Genomic DNA, 26,412 nt, shown 5'->3' on the forward strand with positions numbered 1-26,412 from the left:
TTAAATTTATTAACAAAAAATTAAATCTAAAAAAGTTAAATAAGGTATATAACATCATCATTTGATCTAATGACTTTAACTAAAAATTGAACTTCATCTAAGGGTCCATACTTCACTAATTTTGAATTAAAGTTTCTCTTTTATATATATTTAAAGATATGTTTTATTTTTAACTAGAAATATTCCGTCCGCGCTTCACTGCGGAATTGACTTTTTTTTTTTTGATATATGACTATTATCTGCCATGTAAATCTCAACTTACGTACATTTGAAATATTAAGTATGTGCAATGCAAAATCGAATTATATTACGTTTCTGAGCTACAAAATATCCGTTTGTTAGATGATACAATGACATTCTCCGAAACCAATCAATTAAGGGTCAACAAAGTAAAGTTTAGTTTTTAGATACACGATTAATATTTTTCGTTTTCTAAGTAGAATATTTTTATTGTCAAATGTCTTTTTTATCTCCACCTTGTTTACTATAAAATAAAAGATTATTGCTACATATCCTTATAATATAAACCTTCTGAAAATACCTTTTTTAAACATGAAAAGCCACGTACGTACAATATCTAGGTTTCTGGGAATGGAAGCCACGTATCTAGATAAGTTGCAAATGGTATTAAGAAAGGCAGAAAACTGTGGACTCCTTCTTTATCATTTCCGATGGAAGTTCATTTTTACTGTCTTTCTATATATCTATTTTCTCTTCTCCAAAGTAGTTTAATGGATTCCTCAAGTTTTTGCTATGTAATTATCTTTTTGCGGTTCCTTTAACCAATCGATGAAAGAACATGAAACCATTCTATATTTGTTTGTGGTTGGGGGCCACCGGAAAATGGTGACGTCGGCGATAGAAGGTGTTGAACGCCGACAGTCGGTCACATCGCCGACCATTTGCATATCCTATCTGCAAATCAGCCTTACATTCCGCCAGCAGATTCGTATATTTCTTTACTTTGTTTTCAGATCTATCGATGTTATTGATGTTGATGAGGATTGAGGAGGTTAATGTCTTGATGATGGTAAAATATGATTTTTTTTTCTTTTTATTTTCTATTAAACCTATGTAGAAACGGTTGTACAACCGGTTGTACTCAAAAAGTGGTGAATCAACACCGACACTACCACTTCATCATCATCCGAATCCGATGGTGACCACCACCTAAGACACTGCTGCTGTAACACCACAAGAGTATTCTTCATCCTTCTTTTTTGAATTTTTTTTTTTTCATTTTACATCTGGATGACTTTGGAAGTTGAATCATGTGAGCAGAATCGACATTGCATTTTTAATATATAAGTTAATTAATTACTTTTTGAATTAGGTTTGAAGTTTGAAATGTGAGTGTTGTAGGGTTTCTGATATGAAAATTGGTTGTTCATCGCAATGAAAGGAGACTGGTGGTCGGCATCGTCTGTTTTCGGTGATTGTCAGCTGCGATTAATAGAAGCCGGTAGTGGCTGAAGGCGGTGCTTCTTCCTGGTTGTGGGTGTTCATTTTTCAGACTGTTTGTTTGATTGTATATATGTGTATATATATATGTACATATATGTTGCTGCATTTCTGTAGTTTTTTATTCGGCATTGAGTTCATGGTAATTACGAAATTACCACTTCGAATAAGACAAAAAATTACTGTGGATCCTACACAACTAAGTCGGTTAGAAGCCAACGAAGCCAGTTTTGAGCCGCCACTGTAGCAGTCCAATTTCGGATCGATCACACAAATAAATGGTTAAATTGAATTATAAAAAAACCATTATGTATTATAACTTTTAAAATGAATTAAGCCCATTGGACTTCTTAGGTGTTCTCCAATTTTATATATATACATATATATTAAAAATCTATGTAAATGTACAAGTACTTTATGCGTGGAATGTACAAGCTTTTAAAACACACGCTAATTTTAACTAAATTTCGTTTTACCCTCCTAAATTTTAACCAAATTTCGTTTTAACCCCCTAAAATTTCTATTTTTTAACATTTACCCCGCATCAAAGTTTTCGTTTTCATTTTTGTGACACTAACTTTTAGGTTCTCATGTTTTTATCAAATAACTTTCATACAGTTACGGTTTTACTTTTAAACATTTAGTCTTTGATTATTTTCATTTGTCTTTTTATACATATAACGTTTTCATTATACAATAACTTTTATCATCGTTACGTCTTACCTTCATGTTGTTTTTATACATCTTAATATTAATTCTTTTACATTATTTTTATTGTATTGCTACACGTTTAGTTATTTTTTTTTAATTAAAATTTTCATCTTTAACTTGTATCCCACAAAAAATTTCGTTTTCATTTTTATTGACACTAAATTTTTGGGTTCTCAGGTTTTCATCATACAATTTGCACACAGTTATGGTTTAACTTTTAAAGATTTGGTTTTTGATTATTTTCTTCCGTTTTTTATACATATATATAACGTTTTTAATATATAGTAATTTTCATCATGCTTAAGTCTTACATTCATGAAACATTTAAAGCATTAATATAGTTATATTTTGTGTTTTTATACGACTTATTATTTCTTTCTAATATTTTTTAATGTTATTGCTAGATGGTAAATTGTCATTTTTAAAGTTTGAGTTCGAATATTTGATATAAATTTGCCAAAACTTTATTGTATAAAAAACGTACCCGCGGCAACGCGCGGGGTCAATAACTAGTTGATACTAAAGATTTCCTTAGGCGTACTCAGGCCGCCTTAAACTTTTTGAGAGGCCTTAAACGAGATTAAATTTGGGGACCTAGTTGATTAACATACAACTTAAAGTAAACACAAAAAGTAGGAAGAAAAATAATTCATCTTATATACTAGGCTGTTATGTGATAAGAACGCAAAGAAGCAAAATTTTGCACCGTTTGTTAGGAGAAAGTCTTTCATATAATCAATATTTAATCACTAACTCATTGTTGGAAATCAGAGTGAAAATCAGCTGTCAGATTTTTTGATTTTTTAATAGTTAGTTTTTTTTTTCTTTTTTCCGTTGAAGGTTGTAACTTCATTTGTGTGGTGTCTTTTTTTCTAAGAGTTAGTCACGAAGCCATAAATTTTATTCGCCTATTTGTTTTCTTAGACAATCTTGTTACCCTTGTATAATACTAACATATAAGACAAAAGACTAAACTTTAAAAGATTAAGCCTAAAATATATAAAAGGAGGCCTTTATATTTTGGGGGCCTTAGACTCATGCCTAACCATATATATATATATATATATATATATGTATCCGGTGAGAACACTTAAAAACATCATTTTGATGCATTAAAAGTCCATAAAACTAACATAGTATATAACTAATTATCATTATTTAAGTGTTTATTGATTCGTCAAAATCGAAAAAATCATGTTTTTTGTTTTGTACATCCATCTTGGATGCATATTCATCAAAATGATGCATCCAACAAAAAACGTGATTTTTTCGATTTTGACGGATCAATGTGTTCTTAAACACTTAAATAATGATAATTAGTTATGCACTATGTCAGTTTTATGGACTTTTAATGCATCAAAATGTAGTTTTTAAGTGTTCTCATTTGTTCTTATTTTAATTTGGTTCTCATTTGATAGCCACCATACATATATATATATATATATATATAGTTAAGCCGGCTGTGGGCGTACTTTAGTTGTCATATCATGCATGTCCTTGGCAATGCCCTCTTTGAGAATATAAAAAGTCTTCGGAGCCTGGCTCGAGGAAAAAAAATGAGCCTTTGAATTAGCGAGTCAATAGTAAAATATAATAATATAATATTATGACGATAAATGTTTTCGACAATAAGAACAAAGTATAACAAAAATATATTTCACGTTTGCATCAACATTATTAACATCAACATCTTTAACACTATCATTAACATTATCATTATCATGTTTTTTAACATTAAAGCAATGTGGCTGAGAATGTTTATGATAAACTTATCTAAAAAGGAATTATACATTTGAAAAGTATTGAAAAATGAAAATTTGAAACTATACCTTTGATACAAAACAGTGGTCAGTGGGTCAAATACAAAGAGGGTGTCACTATGTCAAGTCTAAAAATACATAAACGTTTAATTTAGAGACTCTTAACTAAAAATTATATTTGTATAGAAAAACCTATGAAAAATTTATGGGCCCCCAAGAGAGGTGGGTCTGGCTCACCAGCACCCCCATGTAACCAGCTCTAGTCCTTGGGTCATTTGTTATAAGGAGCAACGATGTAGTGTCATTTTGTGGTAAATTGACATTTTTTGAAAGTAATTGAATCAATAGGAAGATGCAACATGGCTTTAACAAAATTTCCCAAAATTTGTATAAAAAAAAGCCAAATTCAACGGTGTAAATGATGCCAAATGTTGCCAAAAATAGACAATACAAGAAAAAATTTAAAAAAAAGGGAATCTTGTATGTTAATTTTTGGTGCCAAATCTTGTCACAATCAACCAAATATAGCCAATAGAAGAAACCAATAGAAAGTGTTGACGTTTGCCAATTAATAGGGTACAAAGAAGCCAAAAAGCCAATGCTTGCCAATAGAAATTGCCGATTTTTTTTGCCAACTGCACTCTTGCCCCTAAGGACCTCCTCTTTATCACTTATTCTCTTAATCTTCTAACCACATCAGCACAACATCATCTTTTCATTCTCTTAGAAAACTCCCAAAACACCCACTAGTTATAAGGGGGAAGGGAATGGTGTAGTTGAAATCTCCATCCCTCCCAAATTCCACCAATCATTTTTATCCAACTTAATTTTTCTTTTCATCCCTCCCAACTATTTTTAATGGCATTCATGACTTCTCCATTCCTCCCAATTTTTTTTTTCTTTTTCATTTAATTTAATCAAACTTTTTCTTTTTTAATAAAAACATATTTTCAATATTTCATAAAAATTAAAACATAAACCATACATATTAAAATTAAACAATGTTCATTACAAATTTAGACAAATAAAAATTAAAATGTTCGACACATAAACAACATAAACGATAGATTAAACAACATAATAATCACTCATTAAACTCCCATCCATACTTCGCCGCAATTTCCCGCTTTTGCTCAATCGCCCACTCTCTGCTTCTTGGATCGGATGTCGCGTGTGGGGTGTTGAAAAACTTGTAGTCACTCCTCTTGGTCTTGGTAGTTTGATGCTCGAGTTGTAAGTCCAACAATGCTTGCTTCTTCATGTTCGCTTCCTCCATATTTTGCCTTTTCTTCTCCGCATACTCCTCCGTAAAAGCTGAAAAATAACCTCCCCCCTTTGACGACGACGGCCCCACATTCTTTCGGCCCTTTCTTGGCCGACTACTAGGAGTGCTTGACTCATTCAAATCCGGCAACACAGTGGCATCGTCATTGTTACTAGACGACTCATAATTGCCTCCTTCTGACGACTTTCTTCGCTTATCCGAATGAGCCGAAGATGTTTGCCCAACTTGAACTGTTTCCTTCCACTTTGCTTCATCTTTCACAACCTTCCAAGCTGCAATACTCGTGAACTCCTTCCCGGTTCTTATTTTGTAGTCCTTCAACGCCTCAGTCATCACATTTATATCATCACATCCACTATTCTTTACACCATCCTACCATTAACAACATAAATACAAATATTACTAAATTAACAAAATAAACTTAAACTTAAATAATGCATATATATACTAAATATTAACAATTACTAACAATTAACAAATACTAACAATAAACTTATAATATTAAATACTAACAATTAAATAAACAATATATATATATATATATATTAAATATATAAATAAACGTAAATAAAATATATAAATTTATAAATACCGCTTGGATGAAGCATCCATTGAACGTTGATATTGTCGTACACATGTTGCTCCACTTGGTGTTGAGGCTATCCTTTGTTCGAGTTGTACCATCCAACTCCTTCGAGAAATGCTCCAAAATTCGCTCCCAAAACTTATCCCGTCCTTGTTCATTACCGACTACTCTACATGTGAAAATATGAATCCACGCTTGTGCCAACGCCGCCTCTTCTTCTTGCATCCATTTCTTTTTGTCAGCCCATCTTGTATACTTCTTTTTCGGTGCAACTTCTTCCACTATATATACATACAAATAAATATTAACACATATATATACATATTAACCGTAAATATTATATATACTTACAAATAAATATTATATTAACATATATATATATAAACCGTAAATATATAGTATATTTATATATACATACAAATAAATATTAACATATATATATACATATTAACCGTAAATATTATATATACTTATAAATAAATATTATATTAACATATATATATATATAAACTGTAAATATATAGTATATTTATATATACATACAAATAAATATTAACATATATATATAAATATTAACCGTAAATAAATATATATAGTTTAATACCTATTTGAACTTTTTGTGTATCGGGAATGGCGTCATCCTCATCATCGGTGGGGAGGGGAGTCGGTGGACGCGAGCGGGTAGGGGGAGGAGGATTCGTTGAGCGATCAAATGGATCGAACGACTCCAAATCAATCTCGGCCGTTTGGTACCACTCGTAATCTTGGACGCGGGTACTTGGAGGAGGAATCATTGCGCGCGGGGGAGAGGGATGCATTGCGCGTGGAGGAGGGGGAAAAAACGACGTATGAGATTATGAGGCGTAATGATATTGTGGTTGAGTAGTCGGTGGTGGGTCGGGAATATAGTATTGTGAGTGGTCGACTTGTTGAGGTTGAGTAGTCGGTGGTGGGTCGGGAATACAGTATTGTGAGGGGTCGACTTGTTGAGGTTGATATTGAGGCGTTTCAACTCTTCATGGTACACGAAAGTTGCCTCGTGACGGCGGTGCCGGCGGACCTCGAACATTTTTCACCCTCCTTGAATCCATGGATGATTTTGTGAAAGTAGAAAATGTGTTTAGTTGAGTAAAGGGATATAGTTTTATTGTTGTGTTTGTTGAGAAAAAGAAGGATGTATTTATATAGAAAAAGAGGATGTATTTTGAAGAGGTTTTTTTTTTAAACCCAACAGCTCTTTTTTGGTCAAAGGGACAAATTTTTTTTTTTTAATGCTCCAACGTTCCACAATTGCCTGGTCCCCACACACATACGCTCCATACCTCGCAGGGCTTGTATGCCGTTGTCCACCATGCCGCTGCCATGCCGCAGGGATGTCGCCGGTGTTCCCTCGGCGGCATGGCATGCCATCCATCATGCCGTCCACCACTCCCTTCCCCCTAAGAACCTATTCTTCACTAAATCCATAATAATTTTATTATTATTTTTACATAAAAATAAATGTATATCTTTTGACATTCAAAATGTTTAGTCGTTGAAATGACCAAATTCAAAATATTTATGCCTATAGTCCTTTAAATGAAAAAAAAAATCAAAATATTTATCCCATTAGTAAAATTCACTCTATTTATACATGGACATTTCATTTGACCCAACCAAAGCCAAGTTTGAATCTTTTTCTTCAACATTAAACTACTATTTCACTTATAAATGGCATCGACATCAAACTAAGTCCTCGTTCGACCATGTATGACCATTGATAAGATGAATGTACTCATCATGATCCATATCACTGAGGGACACCTTACATTAAGCAAAAATCTCTGTTGTGACGAAAAAGCTACGATAGAAACGAATCTGGTGTTTATAACAGATTCGTGAAACACATGCGTTGGGACAGAGTTTCCATTTGAATGTTAATATTTCAAAAAGATGAAGGTCAACATTAAAGATCCTAATGATGGTGGTCACACCTTGAGAGCCTAATGCACGTGGACCGACATGTTTTTCCAACTTTGCTATGAAGACAAAACCGTGGATAAAGTGAAGAGGTACGACCCTACTTGGATGGACGACAACATCAACTAAGTCGATTTGTAATGTGTGAAAAAGTATGTATTTTTTGTTTTAAGTAGTGTTTTAAGTTTTAATAGTGTTAAGTGTTTTAAGTAATGTATTTGTAATGTGTGAAAAATTTTATTCCAGATGCCTTGTAGTTGATCTTTATAACGCGGGCCCCTGTGAACGACGTTTTAATTTCGGCCCAACATACCTCGACCGGCGGAAATTTCACTCCTCCCGGTTAAGGGGTCAATACGTGCCAACATCCAAAATGAAGTACTTTTAAGCAATTAGTTATAAAAGAAAAAAAAAATTCGGTTGTTTTTTTTTCTCTGAATGAATTTTTATTTAAGCCTCACTAAAACATCACTATCCAAATTAAAATACTTTCTTTGGCAATTCTTTTTTAAAACAAAATCTATTAAAAACCAAAAGTTATTACTTCCACGTCCTATTTTAGTTGTCCAATTTTGACTGATCAAGTCTTTTCCTTCCGATTTTAACAGTAAATATCTTTATTTGTGTTAAATATTACTTGATGGAAGTTATATAAATGAAAAGTACGTTTTAAACTCAATCAGTTATCAAATGTTACATGATACAAAGAAAAATATTTACGATCAAAGTTAAAAAAAAAAAAAAGACTATGAGACAGATAAAGTATTAATTAATAGTCCATTCTCTCACTTTCAAGTCCGAGACCCATAAATAAATACTAGAACGTTACCCGCGCAATGCGGCGGTAGTCGTGGCGGCGACGATGTGGTGGTAGATGCGACTATTTGTGGTAGATGAGACGTCGATTGATATAGATTATTAGTGGGGATATTTTAAAAAATAAAGGATTGATAGTATAACTTAATCATTAATGTTAAGGGGTAATTTAATCAAAAAATATTTTAGCGCTAAGTAAAAATATTATATATCTTAAGGGTGGTAGATGAAAATATTACATGGAAAGGTATTTTAGACATTTTCCTATGTAACTTTCAACATGGAGTATTTTCTTTAATAAGTACTATAGATATATAAAAAAAAAACATAAAAAAGAAAAAATGAAAGTAAAGTAGAAGCTCAAAAGGTACTTAATTACAGAATGCCATTGAAGCAGGAGCAGTAGTACTAGTGAAAGTGATGCAGTAAAAGTGAACTCAAATCAATCAATCAATGGCTTCTCTCAACTCCATCTCTATCTTTTCCACAACTCTTATTATAATCATCATTTCTTTACTTACCAACTCCACTGAATCTTTGTTATGTACCAACAAACCTCTCATTTTCAACTTTGGTGATTCCAACTCCGACACCGGTGGTCTTGTCGCCGGTCTTGGTTACTCCGTCGCTTCTCCCTACGGCCGTACTTTTTTTGGCAAACCCACTGGTCGTCTCTCTGATGGCCGTCTCATCATCGATTTCCTATGTAAGTTTCTTCTTTGTTTTTACTCCCGTGATTATTAAATTTAAATTAAATGTGAGGGGCCACCGACATTAGTAAATGTAGTTTTTTGTTGATTAGTTTTTGTTGGTATAAGATAATGTTTTTTTTTTTTTCTTGTTATTTTTGGTATTGGTAGTGGTGTATAATTACGCTGTTGGATATTATTTTAATTGTCATTTAATAAAGGCGCCTGGTATCCGACCATATTTTTAGTAACCCAACCAGACTATTAATGACAGGGGGCCTGCTTTAACTTTACCAATTTGCCATTACAAATATGGGGCTCACACTATTTTGGTTGGGATACCAAAATATTTGGTTGGGATACACCATCCGTTAATAAATACTTAGCTATCATATCATGTAATCAAAAAATTTATACATCTTTATATGGAAATCATTGATTAATTTAAATGGAAATGTTAGTGTTTAATTAATCACTTTTTGTTTAAATACCAAATTTACCCATTGCACATTGTAAAAGATCTCTTATTAGTAAAATAAGCACTATACATAATTCTTACATTAGATTAAAAATGGATGTTGAAATCAAATTTACCGACCTGCGCATGCCGCACAACTCATGCTGCAATCTTTTTAAGAATATTAAGCTATTAAGTACTCAAAACGTTCTCTATATAGATCTATAAAATAGAACAAGAGAAATGATCTTTCCTTGTACATTTTATGTCTACTAATCCTCCAACTCATATGATGATGGCTTATGTAAAAATGAAATAATGAGATTAAGTGAGAGAAACGAGTGTCAACACATCGTCAATTTGTCACATCAAACATTTGTATGTGTAAGAGGATGAAGTATGCACAAATTGTAGGATGATTTAGGCATTGTTTATAAAACAAACAAAAGATAAGTTGGGAGTATGTAATGTGGATCTACCAAAGGGGTAGATAAAAAGAAAGTAGTCAGCCAATGGGGTTGGTGGCCCATTGGTAAGGTCTTCGACCTTGGGAGGATCCACTTGGGTTCGAGTCCCACTTCCCACATTTGTGAGAGTTTAATAGGAGTTTTTCGAGAGTCCTAGTTTCCAGGCATACGTGTAATTTAGGAGTAGGAGTAGTAGGAGGATAGAATGCCGTTCAAAAAAAAAAAAAAGTAGCCAAATTTACTCATCCCACCAAAACATGTTAATGTAAATTTAACACCCACTATTACACTGAGTTACTATTTGTGTTATTAGCCATTGTAAGAGTCATAACTTACAATAAATTGATGGGTGATACTTTTTCTTATAGTAGAAAGTGTGGTACTTACATTTAACTAATTCAATCATGATTTGTTTCTACTAAAGGGTCTTTGGCCTAGCAGTATTTCAGCTAATTGTGTGCCCATGAGGTTATGCTTTCAACTCGTGTCGAGAATAAATGTGTAAATATGTGGGAAGTATTTAATATCTGAATAAAATCATTATAGCTTAAATTTTGTGGATCAGATTGGTTTGATAAATGCCAATGTTTGTATGGTGATTGGGTGCAGGTCAAAGTGTGAAAGCAAAGTTTTTGCCTCCATACTTGGAGTCATTGGGTTCAACATTTTCAAATGGGGCCAACTTTGCTGTGGTCGGGTCCTCGACGCTCCCTAAGTTCGTACCATTTGCTTTAAACGTTCAACTTATGCAGTTCCTTCACTTCAAGTCCAGGTCTGATGAGCTTTTTGCCGCAGGTAATTCACATAATCTTTTATGTTCACTCTTGAGCTTTCTCAAAGAAATTGTTGCTTATATCACACATTGTTTCTGTCTTTATATGATTTCTCATCCACTAGCATGCTTGTCATTCAAGTAAAGTGTAAAGTACAAATTTTCTTCCCATGACTATTCAGGAACCCACCCTTTAGTGCTTCACCTTTTGGTCCAAAATGGTCATTTTTATCCCATATTGGTTCATTCTTTGTTGACATCAATGGAAATCTATTAAATGTTCATGTTCATAAACCGTGACCGCGTGACATGATTTTACTGTTCTGCTACATGATTTTAGTAAATCAAAAATTCATAAGCAAAGTAAGTCTAAACATCTTATTGTTAAGTCCATGTTGTTTCAACCCAATTCTTGTTGTAATAAACCACACAAATTGATGCAAGCTAAGCTACTACAAGAACACCCAGCCTTGTTGCTATGCTGATGGTTATTTTAATGCAAGCTTTGATTGCTCTCATCTTGCATAAGTTTCATGCTAACTTAAATATTTATGATTGACCACTCAGTTTTCCCTTTTTAACCGTATCCAGGTTCACAAAATATGATCAGTAATGATAGGTTCCAACGTGCACTTTATATTATCGACATAGGCCAAAATGACATTGCTGATGCGTTTGCCAAGAAGTATTCGTATGCCCAGGTGATCAAAAGAATACCATCTGTACTTGCAGAAATCAAGAATGCCATAATGGTGAGTAATTTAAGCCGTTAAAGATACTTATGATTTGAAAGATAAAAAACCAGGATTAGAAGTAGAAGATATGAACAGTATAGCTTGTGCGCTATATATTCCTTACCGTTTCCTTTTATGTCTGCATAGACTCTACACGATCATGGTGGCAGAAAGTTTTGGGTTCACAATACTGGTCCACTGGGTTGTCTGCCTCAGAAACTTTGGTTAGTTCAACCAACGACTACACAACTGGATCCAAATGGATGTATTTCAACCTACAACACTGCTGCAAGTTTGTTTAATGAGGGACTCCGCCACTTGTGCACACAATTGAGGTCAGAATTGAAGGATTCAACAATCATTTATGTTGATATTTACTCAATCAAGTATGACCTCATTGCAAATGCTAACAAATACGGTAAGCTCAATACCCTAATCAAAGTTTCACTATTATGTGCCACAATGTATATTTACATGATATTGTCTTCCGTTATCTATAGGTTTTTCAAGCCCATTAACGGCATGTTGTGGCTTCGGAGGGCCTCCATATAACTACAACATAAATGTCACATGTAGCCATGGTGCTGCTCAAGCATGCGCTCAAGGATCTAAGTTCATTAGTTGGGACGGGATACATTTGACCGAGGCAGCTAATTCCATAGTGGCTGCAAAAATACTTTCTCAAGAATATTCCACGCCTCGTTTGCCATTTGATTTCTTTTGTCACTGATTGTAATTTAGTCCTTTAAGATATATATATATATATATATGCATATCTGAGTCTACCACGCAAGTAGCTTCGTTCGAGTTGTTCCATCTGTCATACTCGAAATCTTCTCCTTTATGAGTTTTACATAACGAATGAAATGTATTTCCTTCTTATAAAACTACAATGAATATCCAGATTTGGTTCTTGGGTTGATAACCATGTATGTCCTGGTTCTTCATTAAAGGCATCCATTACAAAATCGTCACAATTTAAAGTGCCAAAGGTGTATAGTGATTCAACTAAAATATATATAAAAATCAATGGCTCTGATATAAGGCTGGCAATTTGTGTCCTGCCTCAACCCTATCCCGACCCATCTAGAAATGAGTAAAATGATGATGTTTACAAATTAAAATTTTGAAAAAACGCGTTCAAAACTAGAAAATGTAAAACAATTTGAGCTTTTAAAAATTTAAAAAATGGTAATGAAAAGTGGAAAATAATTATATAATAAGAAAAAATGTTTTTTAAATTTTCATTGAAAAGTGAAAAACAATGTTTTCTGTTTTATTTGAACTCTGTTTTTCATGTTTTTTTGAAAAACAAAATTGAAAAACATGTTTCTTCACCATTTTCTATTTTTCATATTTTCTTGAAAAACAAAAAGATGTTATATACGGAGACCGGAGTATTACGAGTATATTTTAAGCAAAATTTTCAAGTTAAACGGCTCAAGTTCAAACTTATGTTAACAATTTAAGTGTTTACTGTTTAGACATGAATGTTCACTTGTAAGGTTGAAACTTGCAATAGATCATGATCGATGTGCTCGAATGTTTTGATTATCAAGTTGGCTTTAGTAGTTAGATTCACTCAAGTCAACCATCAACACCGATTTTCTTGATCTCACTGTCCATATTTTGCTTTTTTCTTGCAAAATTAGGAGAGATGAAATATGGCTTTTTTAGCGACAAATTTCATTGGGTCAACCCAACAACTACAAGATGTAACTCCAAATTAGTGTCAATTATGCCTAAATTTTGAACCCGGAAATTTCTAGAAACAAAGTCCCTAATTTCTCCTTCTGACTGTTAGACCAAGAGTTCATTTGCAATTAATATAGCTTGTTAGTTGTTTTTTTTTTTATAACCAATTTATGTAGTTTTATATAAAGCTTGTTAGTTTTCTATTACCATTCAAAACATATATAGTTTTCCAAATCAATTCGTCAATGAGTCAAGTAATAAATGTTCATTTAGTGTTTTTAAGAGCTTTTATTTAATTTCCTAATCAATAAAATAAAATGTACAGGCACCCATCATTTAGACAATTACAAATGCTCTTCGCATCATATCAAATTTGTGTGTGTGTAAACATTTGTTTGTTGCTCCTACAATTCTAGTATTTATTTCTGACCTCTCCTGCCAACTTGGTTGAGGTATATACTTAACTTATCTTTCTTCCATTTCATTTGAATTTATTTAGCTACTATTCAGATTCATTTTGTTGATTTTGATATGCTAAAGTTTTTTAAGTTTACAAAATTTGAAACCGTACGTGTGTTGGTAGTTACTACTTAGTATTACTTTTAGTGACAGTTTTTTCAAATACCAGAGGCAGAGATAGTTTTATATTTTATAAAATTATTAAAATATAATACTATGATATTAGTAACTATAAAAGAATAGTTTTTTTCTTTTTATCCTTTTGAGTGTTTGAGTTCAAGTATATATGACACGGCATATACGAATCGGTATAAGATATGCTGATAACAAACTTGGACGTTGCATGAGACAAAAAGCGTAATTTCCCATATTTAAATATTTTATATCTTTTTATTAAATATTTTATATCCTTTTTGTTTTTGCTAACATTGAATTTTTAAAAAACATTTACAGTTAAATTCAAAACTGCCAGATGAAAGAATGCAAAAACGGGAGCATTTGTTTGTCTATGATAATGGTTTCTATGGTTCTGGTACTGTGTGCCCTTATTTCTTATGGGATTCGTCGGTGCATATCGAAAGAGAAAAAACGGTTCTCGGAAGTTGCAGTAACTGTTGGACTCAAAAGTTGATGAAGCTTTTGAAGAACAAGATTCCAGTGGCAGTGCAAAAATGAATTTTAACTATCCTAGTAAATTTATTAAAAATTTGGGCAATGTAGTCACATTTGGAACTTCTGTTTTATCTAGATTTTGATCTAGTTATTATTAATTAAGTTATATCCCCTTTTCTAAATGACCTTTTATGAAATAATTAAGGTGTGAAAAGTATTACTGGTGGCAAACTATTCCTATTTTTAGAAATGGTGAAACACTCAAGCAACTTGTGGTCGCAAACTCATAACTATCGATTTCTATCGGTATACTTGGTAGCAATACGAACAAAGTCTACCCAATAATTTCTCTAACAGATTAGAAATTCTGAAACCAACATAAATCTCATGAAAATGAGGACAGAAATAACTATTCTTGGCATCTTTCCTGCATCTCTCTCTCTTTCTCTACCATGTCTTCCTTTGTCACCTGTCATCGTTGTTTCTTTTTGCCCGTAGATACAAATTTCATTCTCAAGTCAATTGTAACCCCGACAGCAGCCAACATTGCCTTCTGCAATAGCCCCTTCAATGGGCGCGCACTTATATGTGCGCGCACCACTTCCATCCTTTTGTTCCATGATAGCCCATTTAAGTCGTTTCCTTATCCTTCTCGTCCTCATTTCAACCATCCACCTTGTGAATGGATCGGATACAGAAAAGCTAATAGAGTTCAAGAATTCCCTGGTCAATGGCAAGAACCTAATCACATGGAATGCCACGACGAGCCCATGCAATAATAATGTAGCAAATTGGGAAGGCCTTCTCTGTACCAATGGAACCGTTTGGGGCCTTGAACTCGAGGGAAAAGGGCTTAGAGGCAACATTGACACGAATATCTTGAACGAATTGTCATCTTTGGTTAGCATAAGCTTCAACAACAACAACCTGGAGGGTACCTTCCCTGAATTTGGAATGCTTGATGGAATAAGAGAGATCACGTTGTCGAATAATAAGTTTCATGGTGAAATTTCAGCCAATGCTTTCAAGGGACTGAAATGGCTCAAAAAGCTAAATCTGGCAAATAATGAACTCATGGGTCAGATTCCTAGATCATTGCCAAGATTGCCTAAGCTACAAGAGTTGATGCTCCAAGACAATCAATTTGAAGGTGAACTCCCACAATTTGATCAAGGTAAGCTAACAATTGCCAATTTCGCCAACAATCATTTGCGTGGACGTATCCCCTTAGGGCTTCAACAATTTCCTGCAAGCCAATTTTCAGGTGAATTACATTATTGCAAATTCATCTTTCTAAATTTTCATCATATACAATTCTTTATATATGAATGTCAATAAAAAATGTGTACCTTTGATTCGTGTAATTACTCGTTGCGTAATTGTTATGGACCACGCTATGCATATTAGATCTTCCGTTTTCATGGAAAACCATCCAATGCTCGTTGGAAATTGACACCCTCCGCAAACATTTGGATATTCAAAATCAGAGAATAAACATATTCAAAGACCTTTGTTGAAAGGAACACAAAACTGTTAATTTGAATCATATGTTGACAGTGTCCTTTTGTGATGGTTTTTCACTTCCTGGGACCATGCTATGCATATTAGATCTTATGTTTTCATGGAAAACCATCCAATGCTCGTTGGAAATTAACACCCTCCACAAACATTTGGATATTCAAAAATCAGAGAATAAACATATTTAAAGACCTTTGTCGAAAGGAACACAAAACTGTTAATTTGAATCATATGAGATTGTCGTTTGTGATGGCTTTTCACTTCATGGGATAGGCAACGAACTCTGTGGAACACCATTGGGAGAATGTCAAAGGGATGGAGCTTCCACCGCCACAATCATCGTGACAGCACTGGCGGTAGCAATAGCTGTTGCAGCAGTGATTGTTGCAGTTATAATCCTAATCCACCACCGAAACCATGAAATTCCTGCAGGATTTCCAAACAACAGTTCAATGGTTCTGGCAGAATCAGCTAACCTTAGCACTCAGGAGAGAGGCGAAACATCAACTCAAAGTGGCAATCAGAAGAATATTTCCATAAAACTGACTTTCTTGACAGATGATGAAGAAAGGTTTGACCTTACAGACTTGTTGAAGGCCTCAGCTGAGATCCTTGGAAGTGGGATGTTTGGATCCACTTACAAGACTGCCCTCATAAATGGGAAAGTGATGGTTGTAAAGAGGTTCAAGCAAATGAATAATCTCGGGAAAGATGAGTTCTACGTCCATATGAAAAAGTTAGGCAGATTGAGACATCCAAACATCCAACCAATCATCGCTTTCTATTATCGAAAAGATGAGAAGCTTTTGGTTTCAGAATATGTTGACAACATCAGTTTGTCCTTTCATCTCCATGGTATGTTTTTGCTTTTCATCTTATAACGACACCTTGCTAAGTCCTTGCTATAACAAAGTATATTGACTACAAGAATAAAAGATAACCTCTTTTGAGATGATACTTACAGGATCCTAACCAAATGTGATACATTTTCATTTGTTACTATGATCTCAGGCAACCAGTCTGATGAAAAACGAAGCCCAGATTGGCCTACACGGTTAAAGATAGTAAAAGGAGTAGTGAAAGGACTTCAAGATCTTTACATTAACCTACCAAGCCTAATTGTGCCTCATGGTCACCTCAAGTCTTCTAATGTCCTTCTCACCAAGGATTACGATCCACGCCTCACTGATTATGGGTTGGTTCCAGTAACTAATCTGGAACACGCACGTGATTTCATGATGGCCTACAAATCACCAGAGTACCAGCAACTCGGGCGCATCTCAAAGAAAACGGACATATGGTGTCTTGGAATCTTGATCCTTGAGATAATGACAGGAAAACTCCCACCTAACACTCTACACCAAAGCAAAGGGAATGACATTGATCTTACAGATTTCATCAACTCTCTGGCTGAGCAGGAGTCCAGCATTGACATGCTTGATAAAGAAATGACAGGATTTGATAGGAGCAATGAAGGGGAAATGATAAAACTGTTAAAAATTGGTTTGAGTTGCTGCGAAAAAGACGTCAACAAGAGGATGGATATTAAACAGGTGGTGGAGATGATTGAGGAACTGAAAGAAAAAGATAGTTCAGAAGATGACTTTCTGTCGACTTATAGTAGTGAATTAGACAAGTGATTTTCAAGACAACACTCAGATGACTACAACTAAAAACAACAGATGACTGATTCAACTCATCACTTAAAAGATGGAAACTGTTGGTTTGTGAGCAATGCTTTCATGAATCCGAAGTGCGTTGCCCATGAACTTGAAATTCCACCAGCTTCTGAGATGATAGCGGAAGGTCATTTATCATATTTCGTTGCTAAAGGAACACCTAACGGGCTATGGAAGAGTATTGATTTGGGGTATCTCAATCTCAAGAGCAGTATATATATTTCTAAACGCATCTCCCAAATCATTTTCAGTGAAATGTAATTACATATAGTGTGATTTCGGTCAATGTAATTTTATCTGGCTAAAAGGTTACAAGATCCAGTTTTTCCAGAACAAGATTTCAGGCATGCCTCCCTCATAACTCAATCTCTGAAATAACCTACCTATAATGATTCTAATGCAGTTCCTGGGGGACAATAAATCCCTAACAAAATGCCATCATGTAACTTTTATTACTGAAAACTCTATGCTGCCAAGATAAAATCACCTCTCAGGGGAATATGATGAGAAACAGAATACTCATCAAGTCATATGATGTTTCACTACTAAATATTCTAGACAAGGAGCAAACCATGCTTATCAATAACTAAGATGGAATGAACTTTGTTGGGTATAACTCCTAATGGCTATGGGAACCATCACATCCAAGGTAGATTGTTATTCCCTCGTGTCCCTTCTTTTATACAATACTGGAACACTTTACCGTTTGGTAGGGGGGGGGGGGGGGGGGGGGGAATATTTACATCCCGTCTTCCCGTATCTTGCCTAGCATAGGATTGGGTATTGTTGTTGTAGGAATAGTCTCAATATATAACGAAGGTTCATGAACCTTACTGACCAAGGTAAATGTATCCAAAATACTTTAACGTTTTCAAAAAAAATATAATGAACCTTCATGCCAAATATTATGATACAAAGATTCATAATAAATAGGCTTCGATCATGTGGTTTCTTTCCAACTTTCTTGGGCGAGATCCGCTAACTGTTCAGTACTTAAAATAAAGAGAGCTTAAGTTGTCCGTGTATAACTTGATGTCAAATAACATACATGTCAACCTCTAAATTTTGGTCCGCGTTAGTAACACAGGATTGGTAGAAATAGGTATTGCAAAAAACTCAGATTGAAGTATGAAGAACGAGTGTAAGTGGTACCTTAATCAAGAGATCACAAGGTAGACAACATATCTAGATCAATTCACAACAATACAGCCATTCTACAAATGAGCATGAGACAATGGCTTGCTTTTTTAACTGCCAATAAATAGAAGGATACAGTTTAAAGAAATAAATACCCCAATCATTCTCAATGAAAAAAATATTATAGCTATGAGTAGCTTTGATGTACTGTAACTCTAACCAATGCATTGCAAAATCAGGAACGTAGATTTTTTGTGGAACTGATTGAGCATTTGAGCCATAAACGAAATATAATGACATGTAATGGGGCAATATGATAAATTTCCAATTATTCTATAAAACTGAAGATAAGTGAACAGCTTACAATATGTCAATATCAGTGGGCAGTATCATAGAGTTAGCCATTAGTATCAACTTGAAGGTCCCTAGCATACTTGTGTGTTGAAATATTTTACGGCCTGGCCAATATCTTACTTGAACAATAAGTTTTTAATGCCGAAGGCAAAATCCAAATTTTTTTCAACTTGTCAGTGATTTATAAATATGACTCTTTGCTAACTTCAGGAAATTCCTAGTAGCTCTGCAATAATCATCTTTCCCGGTAATCAAATAGTTCTAGCCATATAATGCGGGGTATTATAAGGAACTCCTGCCTCACAGTCAGTTACATGGAAAGTGATTTATTTTTCTCTTTTCGTGTGTCCATGTGGATGTTGAGTTTATCAGTCTATTTTCTGATTGTCGTTTGCAATCAAAAGTTCATTTTAGATAGGTTTGAGAATCTAAAAGGATAGATGTCTTAATCATATCTCTTGTGCCAAGATTTTAAACAATTTGGTCAACATACGTGAATGTCATTGAGCGTTTAGTAGGCTTTGAGAGATTATTTTTTTCTGTCGAAGGTTTCAATATCCATCAACAGCTTCTAGTTGTAGTATATGGAACAAAACGTATATACATCAAAAAATGTTGTAGATTGCTGCAATATGGATCCTATATCTGTGTTATTATATACAGTATTTCATATGCACATATGAGACCACACCACTTAGTTATACTACCTAGCTATCCAATTTACACTACATAACTAACTAGCTAAGCACTCTTGCAATCGGCTACAACGTTTTGCCAACTTGTGGCTTTCAGTCACTTTATTGCCTATAGTAGAGCTGAGATACATACCACAATTCTGGTATATAAATATCGTCTTGAAAAGGAAAGTTGCCTCCATGCCACCTGCATCCATTCTTTACAATTTAAGTATTGAGTTGAAGATTAAATAAAATGGAGCAGCTGAATTTATGCTAGTATTGTTCTACTTTCATAGCTTATGATAGCAGCCAATTATTGACCAAGGTTGGGAAACTGTGACTCAGACCTACATGGCGGGACTGCGGGAGGGAAGTCATGAGTTTTTGGAAACTTGGAATCAACCGGGGACCCAGATTGGAATTTTATATATAAAAATAGTAACTTTTCAAATTATAGCTAACAGAAAATAGGATATAGACTAAAAATTCCAAACTTAACATAAAAGTTTAGAAACATTAAAGTTCAAATTTAACAAACATAAACTTAAACCAATTTAGAGATTTATTAAAAGTTTATTTTAGAAAATAGAAAATCTTGCACGAGTCGGCCGATTTTGTCCTGTGTTAACCATGGTCTGATCTCGTTGACTGATGTTTAGTCCGGGTCGACCTGACACATCCCGATTTACCACCAAGTCACAAGTCAAATCTGGATAAGCCAGGCGAAATTTACAACAGTGGTATTGACGTTTGAGGAATGGCGGAACCGCCGAACTTAGTTGTGAATCTGGTTGGACATGCTACTTACTAAGCTATCTCATAAGAAGAGAACCCAAAATGGAAACAGGTCAACATGTTGAAGCGGTAGTAACCAGCTAAAAATTGAATTGCACATAACCTCCTAAATATTTCACGAAAATTAAAGTAAAAAATAAATGGGATAACATTGTCGTAACAGTCTGATCACATGTAATATATGTTAAGAACCGGTTGCACAGCGGAAGCAAAACAGAAAACTAAACAAAGAACACGAGAATTAATGTGGCATCTCACACAATGTGTGTGAACTAATCCACAGCTGCAACTAGGGTTTTTATTAAGCTCAGTACAAAAAATTACAATGCATATGCTAGGATATATATAGAGAACAGTCTAGGGTTTCTTGCTTGGTGAACAAGGAAACCCAATGGGCTTCCTAAACAGCCAACTAAAACGGGCCCTAAGCTAAAAAGCCCAAGGCCTTCACAAAACCTGACGATCTCACACTTGAAGGCCTTGCAGAAAACAAGTCACACAAATACACAACAATCTAAGTCTTCAGCAATCAGTAATTCCAAAACACACGGAACAGAAGTACAGGTTTAGCTCAACAAACAAACCAAACTTCAAACCATAACACACCTAGTTGCAGCGGACCCCCACTCGTTAGCAAATAAAGGGCCCCGTTGGAGCCTCAGATGAGCCCAACACGGTCGGAAGAGACCCCGACTTTTCATCCTCAATCCCAACTGATTCCCATAGACTCAAACCATCATATACAGGGACTCTCAGAGGAACACTCTCCACTAACGGTAACTTCTCAGCAGAGATTTCATTCGGATCCCTAGTCTTTCGAACCGAACGTAGATTTCTAGACTGTGTCGAGCTACTCCCACTATCACGAAACTCCCGTACACGTTCAGACTTCCGAATACGCTCAAGCGGATTACCTGGAGTCCCAGAGTTCTTTACCGTCAACTAAACTCGTTTAACTACCGAATCGCCGAGCCCGACTTTGGTGTTCGTCTTAACAGGGGTGGTCACTTCCCCAGACGGAACAGGCACCAAATACAACGACCTTTTCTTGAAACCCCTAGCAACCACAAGATTTCCCTTAACAACCTTCCACTTTCCACCACCAAACTTAAATATAAACCTTGTTCATCCAATTGCCCAACGGAGATCAACTTTGTTTCAAGCCTCAGAATAACCCTAACATTACACAAAGTCTAAGTAGTGCCAAAGTAGTAACAAGATCCAAATCCCCCATGCCAGTCACATCAAGAATTTCACCGTTTCCCAGCCTAACCTTGCCAAAATCGCCCTTTTTAACATTCCGCATGCAATCATTGCTATGGGTAGCATGGAATGATGCACCGGAATGCATGACCCATGAATCCACGTTGCTTTCAACACACATCATCAATACATCGTCTTCGGAGTCGCTTGCTGTAGCAGTGTTCAATCCATCAGAATTCTTTTTGACTCCTGTAATGTCCAGACTCGTTGCAGTCCCAACAGCGCACACTCGGACGAGCCCTAGACTCGTTGCAGTCCCAACAGCGCACACTCGGACGAGCCCTAGACGAGCTCCTGCCCTGACCTTTGCTGCTCCCACTATCTCTGCTATTATTTCTTCCCCTGCCAACATGTAACAAATCAGAAAAAGACCCACCCTTTGCACTTCTTCGGCGAACGTTTTCACCCAGTACCAAGTCGCGAATCTTTTCAAAAGTCATCCCGTCAGTTCCCACTGAGCTTGTAACAGCGGTTACAGTCCCGGACCAACTAGCAGGGAGTAAAGATAGCAATAGTACAACCTTGGTCTCTTCATCGAAATTCGTTCCCACAGATGACAATCTGGATAGAATAGAATTTAGATTGTTAATGTGCACGGTAACTGAGCTCCCCTCCTTCATTCTCATATTAAACAACTCTCTCATCAGGAATACCTTATTAGGAGGAGACAATTTCTCATACATATTTGACAACGCCGACATCATACCACTAGTAGTGGTTTCAGACATGATGTTGTAAGCCACGTTTCTCGTCAAACTCAGTGTAATAACCCCTCTGGCTTTCTTATCCTTCGTATCCCAAAAAGCTATTTGTTCTGCATTCATCTTCTTCGGTTTTTTACCAAGAACCATGTCCAGATCCTTTTGACCAAGTAATGCTTCAATCTGCATCTTCCACCAACTATAATCCGAACTATCAAACTTTTCAATTACAAATTTCCCGTCTTCAGCCATAATGACAAACGAAAAATAAATAACCAAAGTTACCTGGCTTCAACTTAGTTGATTAACACCCGTTAACAAAAATCAAACAAAAAAAACCAATCAAATAGCAACCTTATATCTTCCAATCAATCAATCAACACCAAAACCCCCAAAATTCAGAAACCCTAATCGCAATCACTGACCAAAAAAAATCAATCAAATTCACCCGAACAGAATACCTCAATCGGATTATTTGAACAGATTTACCAGATCTAATGCGAACAGAAGATTTCAGCACTGAGTTGGCAGACTGCAGCGACAGCAGGTGGCTGGTGGTGATGAAACAGCGGCAGCTGGTGGCTGTCGCAAGGAATGATTGAACAGGAAGAAGGAAAAACCGTTCCAGCAGAGCAAACAGTGGCAGTAAACGATAAACAACAGTGAACAGCAGCAATCAACAGCAAAACAGCAGTGAACAGAAGCAATCAACAGCAAAAAAGCAGATTACAGCCACAAACAGCAGCTAATCAGATCCGAACAGCAGCAGAACAAGATCAGGGAACAAAAAAGCAGTAAACAGCCTCTTAATCGCGAATTCAGCAGCCTAAGCTCTGATACCACTTGTTAAGAACCGGTTGCACAGCGGAAGCAAAACATAAAACTAAATAAAGAACACGAGAATTAACGTGGTATCTCACACAATGTGTGTGAACTAATCCACGGCTGCAAGTCTGCAACTAGGGTTTTTATTAAGCTCAGTACAAAAAATTACAATGCATAGGCTAGGATATATATAGAGAACAGTCTAGGGTTTCTTGCTTGGTGAACAAGGAAACCCAATGGGCTTCCTAAACAGCCAACTAAAACAGGCCCTAAGCTAAAAAGCCCAAGGCCTTCACAAAACCTGACAATATATTAGTTATTAATTAAAAATTCGATAAAGAAAGGTAAAGAAATGTTTGATTTGAACCAACCCATTTAAATTTGTCTAGGACTTTTACCCGTTTTGACATGTTACAACCCACGCGTTATATCTAAGCATTACCAGAAGTCATAAGTAAAGTTCGCGAAATCATAAGGTGTCATCATTGTTGACAACAACACTCCTGTGCTTATAAAGATTGGGAACACATTCCAAATGAGACATAAAATGTTATACTATTAATTTCAGGTATGCCTGCCAAGATGACCAGGTAAAAAAATGTACATTAGCAGTAAAGATGAGTGTAGACTGACCTGATGTGTGGCATCTGTCACAAGGGGATATAGACCAGAAACCAATCATATATCAATGCATATCATTACAGAGGCTATTGAGGTTATCTACCTCCGGCGGGGTCTTTGGGGTTATTCAAGGCTCAACTAAAAGCACATTTCTTGTCTCCCATAATACATCAGTAGTTCCAAAAAACTTGATTACTACGATACATTTTTTTGAGATATACTGTGATCAATTTCTTATAACTCCAAGTCTTCTGTGTTCTAAATTCCATTAGTATCTCTGAGCTAGAGTGAAAATCCCCTTTCCCCATAACCTCAAACACAATGGGGTCTGTTAATACAAGAGCAGAATCTTTCACATTCATTTTCCTCATAGCAAAATCCAAATTCCTCCCTAATCTCCTGTCAAAATATGCATCAACGACACAACCATATGTGACAAGATCCGGCAAAACTCCATTATGGTTCATATGCTCAAGGCTTAAATGGAGATCCCAGAATAAAGACATCTTTGAGAAAGCCACAGCCCGGATATTAAAAGTAGTGAGATCCGGATAGAATCCAGCATCTAACATATTCAAAAACTCCCTTTGTAAACTCTTCATTTTAAAATTGGCTGCATATGATAGCAATAACAAATTCCAAAGAAGATTTCCAACGTTTCTCCTACCAACACCCACGTCCCTTAAGAAGTTACCCAAACTATGGAACTTTTTATCTCGTATATAAGCATCAGAAACCGCCATAATCCCGTCTTTTTCGATCAGAAATCTTGACCCTTTTAAACGCTTGTAAGCATTTTCCATCATGGTTATTGAACCAAACCGACTATAATACACAATATAAGCATTACCTATAGCAGAACCAATAGGAAATCCCTTTGAGACCATATCTTTTATAGTATTATCCATTCGCTCAAGCTCTCCTATCTTCCCAAAACAAGATATAGTGTGCAAATACACTTCATATTGTAATTCGGGATGCCTAAGACAAATGTCATGTACAATTCTAGTTACTTCATTATAAAGCCCTCCATCGATATAAGCATCAATCAGGTTTGAAACTACACGAATATCAAGATCAAAACAACTGTTCAATATTTCATGCCATAACGCATCTGCTTGGGTGAAAAATCTATTATTGGCATAATACAACATCAAAGCTGTCAAGGTAGGATCATCAAGCATAAGACCTTCCATTTCTAAACCAAGAACAAGCTCTTTACCAGTACGAGGAAATCCCTTTCTGGGTGAACTATGAATGACAAAAGCAGAATCTTGAGGACTACCGACCTTCATAAAACTTCCATGACGTTTATAGTCCTTAAGTATCTGTTCACCAAGAAACAATAACCATGTCACCATTAGTCCTGTAGGAAACGCGGGTATTTCAGATTTCTTATCTCAACTGCTTCTTGGTTAACTACAGCAGATAAGCAACAACAAACATTCTCAAGAAACCTGCTTTATCTGCTTAATTTTCTAAGGAGTAAGCACAAGTTTAAAAGATAAGCACTTTTAAGTCCAAAATGCCACCTAAGCTAATCGTTTATCCTATCGTTCATTCGATTCACTCATTCACAACACACTAATTATAATAAATGTAATAAACCATTAACTGCAGACAATGGATATGACAAGAAAAAACAAACAGAGATAATGGGGTTACCTTTCGAGTTAAACCTCTTTTCGAGTTGTCACCACGGCTGCATAACATATTGAAACGAACGAACTCGTTTACGGAGAGAACCGAACTGGCTGCTGCTTCCATATCTGCATTAGTATTAAGTTTTATGAAATTGGTGTAAGTTGAAAATGAACAAATAAACAGCTGAAAAATGAACATTAACAGAGTGAAAAGAATACAATACAATACATATGATGTGTGGGATGAGTTAGGGTTTCATATCATAGATTTAAAGAAAAAGCAAGAAAAGAAAGGTTGAAAGCCAATGGGGATAAGACATACGCTTGATGAAATGGCCACACAGGTCGTGGCAAACACAGCGTAAGTGGTACAATCAACTGTAAAAAATAAGTCTAAGAATAATTTGTTTTTTACTATTTATTTAGTAAAATGATAAATTGTCGATCTCCCTAATATATTAACAAACTAAGTGACATGTGGTATTTACTATACTCTCTTTTCTAATCTCATAGTTAGGAGGATGATTAGGGTATTTAATTATAAGGATTAATCATTTCTCATTTATTTATCCTGATAGTCGAAAACTAGATTTTATTTTTATTTTTTTTTAATAATTCTAGACATCAGTAGATTAGTGGTAAATAGATTGGCCTTTTGAGGATCTATCCCCATTCAATACATAAGTCCGAGATTTTTTTTTATTATTTAGGTGGAATCTGAAAAAAACTTTTTTAT

At 35.2% G+C, this 26,412-nt stretch overlaps 4 protein-coding genes and 1 long non-coding RNA gene across 8 annotated transcripts; 3 read left to right on the top strand and 2 right to left on the bottom strand.

The window, feature by feature from the left end:
• Nucleotides 1-5,016: 5,016 nt before the first annotated feature.
• LOC122591421 (glutathione S-transferase T3-like) lies at nucleotides 5,017-7,213 on the bottom strand. Its single transcript, XM_043763691.1, has 3 exons — nucleotides 7,126-7,213; nucleotides 5,810-6,084; nucleotides 5,017-5,589 (listed from the first exon to the last, which is right to left on the bottom strand). The coding sequence occupies exons 1-3, from the start codon at nucleotides 7,211-7,213 to the stop codon at nucleotides 5,017-5,019; spliced, it is 936 nt and encodes a 311-aa protein (XP_043619626.1).
• Nucleotides 7,214-8,931: 1,718 nt separating this feature from the next.
• On the top strand, nucleotides 8,932-12,622 carry LOC122593053 (GDSL esterase/lipase At1g09390-like). Its single transcript, XM_043765395.1, has 5 exons — nucleotides 8,932-9,284; nucleotides 10,801-10,986; nucleotides 11,555-11,715; nucleotides 11,845-12,115; nucleotides 12,198-12,622. The coding sequence occupies exons 1-5, from the start codon at nucleotides 9,032-9,034 to the stop codon at nucleotides 12,425-12,427; spliced, it is 1,101 nt and encodes a 366-aa protein (XP_043621330.1). The 5' UTR covers nucleotides 8,932-9,031; the 3' UTR covers nucleotides 12,428-12,622.
• A 1,138-nt stretch (nucleotides 12,623-13,760) lies between these two features.
• LOC122590589 lies at nucleotides 13,761-14,638 on the top strand. The gene is made up of 2 exons (XR_006322545.1): nucleotides 13,761-13,844; nucleotides 14,305-14,638. It is a non-coding gene; the product is annotated as an uncharacterized LOC122590589 (long non-coding RNA).
• A 392-nt stretch (nucleotides 14,639-15,030) lies between these two features.
• Nucleotides 15,031-17,873, top strand: LOC122593888 (pollen receptor-like kinase 4). The gene is made up of 3 exons (XM_043766340.1): nucleotides 15,031-15,727; nucleotides 16,255-16,836; nucleotides 16,993-17,873. The coding sequence occupies exons 1-3, from the start codon at nucleotides 15,034-15,036 to the stop codon at nucleotides 17,619-17,621; spliced, it is 1,905 nt and encodes a 634-aa protein (XP_043622275.1). The 5' UTR covers nucleotides 15,031-15,033; the 3' UTR covers nucleotides 17,622-17,873.
• A 1,879-nt stretch (nucleotides 17,874-19,752) lies between these two features.
• On the bottom strand, nucleotides 19,753-26,042 carry LOC122593393 (pentatricopeptide repeat-containing protein At3g42630). 4 transcript variants are annotated; one of them, XM_043765794.1, is made up of 4 exons: nucleotides 25,999-26,042; nucleotides 25,699-25,802; nucleotides 24,046-25,361; nucleotides 19,753-20,033 (listed from the first exon to the last, which is right to left on the bottom strand). In XM_043765794.1, the coding sequence occupies exons 2-3, from the start codon at nucleotides 25,798-25,800 to the stop codon at nucleotides 24,204-24,206; spliced, it is 1,260 nt and encodes a 419-aa protein (XP_043621729.1). In that variant the 5' UTR covers nucleotides 25,801-25,802; nucleotides 25,999-26,042; the 3' UTR covers nucleotides 19,753-20,033; nucleotides 24,046-24,203. The 4 variants fall into 4 exon arrangements, with proteins under 4 accessions (XP_043621729.1, XP_043621728.1, XP_043621730.1 ...); XM_043765793.1 differs by lacking the exon at nucleotides 25,999-26,042 and adding an exon at nucleotides 25,906-25,992; XM_043765795.1 differs by lacking the exon at nucleotides 25,999-26,042 and adding an exon at nucleotides 25,896-25,964.
• Between the last annotated feature and the right edge of the window lie 370 nt (nucleotides 26,043-26,412).

The sequence above is a fragment of the Erigeron canadensis genome, chromosome 3, assembly GCF_010389155.1.
Source record: "Erigeron canadensis isolate Cc75 chromosome 3, C_canadensis_v1, whole genome shotgun sequence".
Lineage (NCBI taxonomy): Eukaryota > Viridiplantae > Streptophyta > Magnoliopsida > Asterales > Asteraceae > Erigeron > Erigeron canadensis.

Coding starts and splice junctions, on each gene's coding strand:
- LOC122591421 (XM_043763691.1), bottom strand. CDS start 7,213: ATGGCATGCCATGCCGCCGAGGGAACACCGGCGACATCCCTGCGGCAT. Junction 6,085..7,125: donor CGGCATACAAGCCCTGCGAG/GTATGGAGCGTA, acceptor ATGTATATATAG/TGGAAGAAGTTGCACCGAAA. Junction 5,590..5,809: donor ATGGATGCTTCATCCAAGCG/GTATTTATAAAT, acceptor TGTTAATGGTAG/GATGGTGTAAAGAATAGTGG.
- LOC122593053 (XM_043765395.1), top strand. CDS start 9,032: ATGGCTTCTCTCAACTCCATCTCTATCTTTTCCACAACTCTTATTATA. Junction 9,285..10,800: donor TCTCATCATCGATTTCCTAT/GTAAGTTTCTTC, acceptor GATTGGGTGCAG/GTCAAAGTGTGAAAGCAAAG. Junction 12,116..12,197: donor TGCAAATGCTAACAAATACG/GTAAGCTCAATA, acceptor CGTTATCTATAG/GTTTTTCAAGCCCATTAACG.
- LOC122593888 (XM_043766340.1), top strand. CDS start 15,034: ATGGGCGCGCACTTATATGTGCGCGCACCACTTCCATCCTTTTGTTCC. Junction 15,728..16,254: donor TCCTGCAAGCCAATTTTCAG/GTGAATTACATT, acceptor TTCATGGGATAG/GCAACGAACTCTGTGGAACA. Junction 16,837..16,992: donor TTTGTCCTTTCATCTCCATG/GTATGTTTTTGC, acceptor CTATGATCTCAG/GCAACCAGTCTGATGAAAAA.
- LOC122593393 (XM_043765792.1), bottom strand. Junction 25,362..25,698: donor AAAGAGGTTTAACTCGAAAG/GTAACCCCATTA, acceptor CTTGGTGAACAG/ATACTTAAGGACTATAAACG.